Source organism: Diospyros lotus, chromosome 15 (assembly GCF_014633365.1).
Source record: "Diospyros lotus cultivar Yz01 chromosome 15, ASM1463336v1, whole genome shotgun sequence".
Classification (NCBI taxonomy): Eukaryota; Viridiplantae; Streptophyta; class Magnoliopsida; order Ericales; family Ebenaceae; genus Diospyros; species Diospyros lotus.
Window position 1 is genome coordinate 32,993,018 of NC_068352.1, and position 4,603 is coordinate 32,997,620.

The 4,603-nt window shown below is 35.3% G+C and overlaps 1 protein-coding gene across 1 annotated transcript; it reads right to left on the reverse strand.

The window, feature by feature from the left end:
• Positions 1-823: 823 nt before the first annotated feature.
• LOC127792469 (protein FAR-RED IMPAIRED RESPONSE 1-like) lies at positions 824-2,516 on the reverse strand. The gene is made up of 4 exons (XM_052322967.1): positions 2,008-2,516; positions 1,778-1,915; positions 1,270-1,399; positions 824-1,083 (listed from the first exon to the last, which is right to left on the reverse strand). Exons 1-3 carry the CDS (start codon positions 2,488-2,490, stop codon positions 1,277-1,279), a joined length of 744 nt encoding a protein of 247 aa, XP_052178927.1. The 5' UTR covers positions 2,491-2,516; the 3' UTR covers positions 824-1,083; positions 1,270-1,276.
• Between the last annotated feature and the right edge of the window lie 2,087 nt (positions 2,517-4,603).

Below are 4,603 nucleotides of genomic sequence, written 5' to 3' on the forward strand. Positions count from 1 at the left end.
TTTTTCAATTAAAAATTAAGGTCCAAGAGTATAGAACCAAATTTGTAAGATGTATAATAGTGTTAGGATTGAGTTGCTTGTCTATTTTATGGCTAATGAAGAATGAAGGTAGTACATTTAGGTATTTAGCTTTATTGTAATCAGTGTATAAAATGTTATTAGACATGTACTATTTCTCATCGCTAAATGAATTGCTTTCAAACAAGTCCATTTGATATGAACGCACACGCACATCTAATCCGCAACTTTGTTTCCTTTGTGCGTCGATGTTTAGTTACTGGGTTATGTCAGGCACTGTTAAACCTGTTTAATATACATTTTTACATGAGTTTGTATTATATTTTGCCATGCAATGGCTCTGAAGAATCAACTTATCAACCAATGCAGAAGTTTCATTCATAGACCTTTGTTGCATCTGAATGGATGTGTTGAAGTTATAAAATGCATTATGCGTACAGCATGACTGCTTGCAGTAATGAGTAACTTGTAGGTGTTTTAGCAGCAATATAAAATGCATTATATTTTTCCATGCATTATGCGTACAACATGACCAGATTTGTGCTGTTTTAGCAGCTTTTGCTTCCATTTTGATTGATTACACTGGCAATCTTGACATATTTAAAGCTACCCATCAAATATATGAATCAAACAATGAAAGCTAATTTTAGACAATGTCAAATGCTTCAGACATTCAATCCCTGTCCTAATGACTACATCAAATCTATGAATCAAACAATGCACGCAATGAAAGTAAAACATTTCATTACTTACATTTTGCCATAATCCTCAAAATCATGTAATGTAAGTAAAACATTTCATTACTTACAAAATCATGTAATGTAAGTAAAACATTTCATTACTTACATTTCGCCATAATCCTCAAAAACTATCATAAAATATTAATTCAAAGGATGTTAGAGCAAATACAAAACCCACAAGTCGAACTCAAATAACTTCTTAAGTCACATTCTAACAAAATTAGTACAATCTTCTTGCTACAATACAAAATCAGTACATCCTTCATATCAAATAAGACATGAGCGCAATCCTCTTGCTTCTCTTTCTAACTCTCACCTGGGTCACCTGAACAAGAAACCAAAAAATTAGCACAATAAACAATTTATGCATCAGTAAACAATTTAAGTCTACCACAATAAACAATTTATGCATCAAACACATACCAATGGCACTAGAATTAAGATTAATTATTCCAATACCATGCAAAACAAAAATATGTAGTTCTTTACTACAATAACTTAAAATATGTACCTTAATCTCAAAAATCTGGTAAGTTGTCATCGGGCTGTCTGTAGGGCGGGTTCATTGGCATAAAAGGTTGACCCGTGCCAAACATAGGCACTCCGGGAGAAGGATTCCAGGTTTGATAGTAAGTGGTAGCCTGCAACGAAGGAACCAAGAATTCTTAAAAATCAACTTAGCTGAAAATTCTTAGCTGAAGCCATAAATATTTTCAGCATCAACTTAAAAAAAATCATATTGTTCAACAAATTCTTAAAAATTAGAAAATTCTTAAAAATCAGCTTAGCTCCATCTGATGTTGCTAGTGTGTTAAATTAACATCTATAAAGAATCACTTAATATATTATCAGTTTTGTTAAATTTTTTATGGCTTGATCTGAATCGGTCTTTTAATTATTTAAAGCAAAACAAATAATGAATTAATGGTACAAGGAGATGGGGTCTTAGACAGATGGAAGTATTTGTGGACACTAGTGTCCACACACAAGTTATAACCTAATCTTATCCAAATATTTACCATCAAATGTTGTGAGTAGGTCAATGGTGTAAGCGCATGATACTGTGCATGTTGTGAAAAACCTTCATTGACTGCTTGAACATTTTGAACAATGTTTTGCCGTGGGGCCTTGCCTTTGTTTTCTTTCGAGGATCCGACCTAGGCATAAAATCAAATATACAACCATTATAATCAAGAAGTTGAGCACAACATATTACTTTGAGGTTAGTAAAAAATAGAACAAAACATACCTTCGTTTTCTTAGTATTTGTTTCCAATGGGCCCTTCTTGCGCAGCTTCCTAGGGGCTCCCTTTGTCTGCGAGCATCTTGGATCAAATATTTGGCCACTTGTATCTGTTGCTGCCTCTCCACAATCAGGGCCTTGTTCTTCCACATTGTGTTGAGAATACATATGACTACCGCAACTCGACTTCACTTTGGATATGCTCAATGCATTCAATCGAGATTGGATCCACTCCATAGTTGCCCGAGTTTGTTCTTCGTCGTTTGCTACCAAGTCTGCTACCTTGGCAAACTCACTACACAGTTCATCGTACCTCAACTGGCTAGGCGTACTAATCCAACCGTTGTAATTAATCTTGACCCTCATATAGGATCTACTAACATCTCTCCTCCCTCGTCGTATGATATACCTCTCAGGTATTGATCTGACACCTTTTTGGATCAAAACTGTGACAACATGTCTGCAAATTATTCCCTTAAACTCAAACATGTGACAACTGCAAACAATATCACATTTCTCTTTATTAAAAACAACATATTTTTTTTGCCTCACTCTTTCCTCAAATATAATCTCTTCTCGTGCCATGTACCTCATACCTAGTAGTCCCTCTTCGGCAGACACAATCGCGCAATACATCATCCCAATGAACTCTTCTTGAAACTCCTTGAATTTTGAGATTGTATAAACTTCCTGAAATTGTTTCTCCATGGCATACTTCGTTGCACATGGGACCATCTGAGAAAATGATTTCACGTGGGCCTGAAACTCCTTCTCAACTTTACACCTCATTGCCCGCTCATATTGTTCAACAAATTGCTTTAATGAGGTTTTCGAGTGTACATATCCATCAAAAAATGCGTTTATACCCTCACTCCGTTGCGTTGTTGACATACTTGCCCAAAAATTAGTTTTTAAGAAACATGGGACCCAACGACCTCTTTCTCTATAAAGTCCAGACAACCAATCGTTGTCATGCAATTCATATTTGTCAATCATTGAATTCCAGGCTTGCTCGAAATCTTCAGGACTTTGTGATTCATACACCGCGTCATATATGGATGAAAAAATATAAGCCTGATCGCTATAGTTTCCAAATTTTTTAGGCAACTTCTTTAATATATGCCATAAACACCATCTATGCTTCCTGTGATGGAATACTATCTCAATAGCATTTTGCATGGCCCTATCTTGATCTGTGATTATTCCTATGGGGGCCTGACCCTCCATGCACTCAAGCCATCTCCTAAACAACCACACGAAAGTACGGGTGTCCTCATTAGAAATTATACCACAACCAAGTAGTGTTGACTGCCTATGGTGATTTACACCAACAAATGGAGCAAACGGCATTTCGTATCTATTGGTTAGGTATGTGGTGTCAAATGTGACAACATCGCCAAATTCCTTGTATGCTTGTCGACACCTATTATCAGCCCAGAAGACGTTCTTTAATCGGTACTCTTCATCCAAATCCAAACTAAAGTAAAAACTCGGACAAAAAGCTTGCATTTTTTAAAAGTAAGCTTGAATAGCAGCAGCATCTCCTTCCCCAAGTCTTAACCTCCTCACCTGGTCAATGTAATTCTTATAATCCTTTTCCACAAACGTGAGATTCTCATATCCACCAGCTTCAACAACAGCTGAGTTATAACTTTTGTGTAATGGAATTCCAGTTATATCATTCATTTCAAGCTGTTGCTTCACATGTTCACTTAATTGTCTATTGCATCGATATAACCTAGATTTGGTTGGACTTGTTTTATGGTTATGTTCAAGATGGACCGTGCTTATTCGCCATATTCCTAAAACATCTGAACATGTTGTCAGTCTAGCTTTACACTCTAACTGAATAATTGGTTGAGGGTTCAGAGAGGTGTTAGGTTTAATATTTCTTTTACCTTCTCGACTACAAGCATATCCAACATATTGTACCACCCCATCATCATCCTTCTTCGAATTCCTTCTTTTAATAGGAAAACCAACATGGTAAGCATACCTTTTATAAAATTCAAAAACTTCATTCTCATTTTTGAACTTCATTCTAACTTTAGGGACAAGGTCATTGTCTTCTCTTGGTAATTCGTCGTTTAACCTAGGACACTCATTATTTTCGATAATATCCTCATTAGCAACGATAGTTTCCTCATTATCTTCAAATGATTCCGCAAGCACAATATGATTATCACTCATTTTTTGTTTCCTTTGTCTTGTAAAATAGAATTGATTATCTACAAGAAAATATAGATAATAAATTATATTCACGACAACAACTCACAACAAATTCAAGAACAAAAAATGTATTCACATAAACAAACCAAACGGTCAAGGGGGGCGTAATGGAATTTATATGTGGGTTTAGTATTAAATAAACAGTAATCTTTACAGTAAACATGTATGCCTCAACCATCTATTCACTGCAAGTGTTCCTAAACAGTAAACAGTAATTCCTTATTACTGTGAGAACAAACAATTTACAAAATTTATTTCACCATCTATTCACTGCAAGTAAGCAATTAAAAAAATTTATATGTGAGAACAAACAATTTCTTCTCCCGATTAAACAGTAAGAGTTCTGTAGGGGAGGGTTAACAGAATATATTTC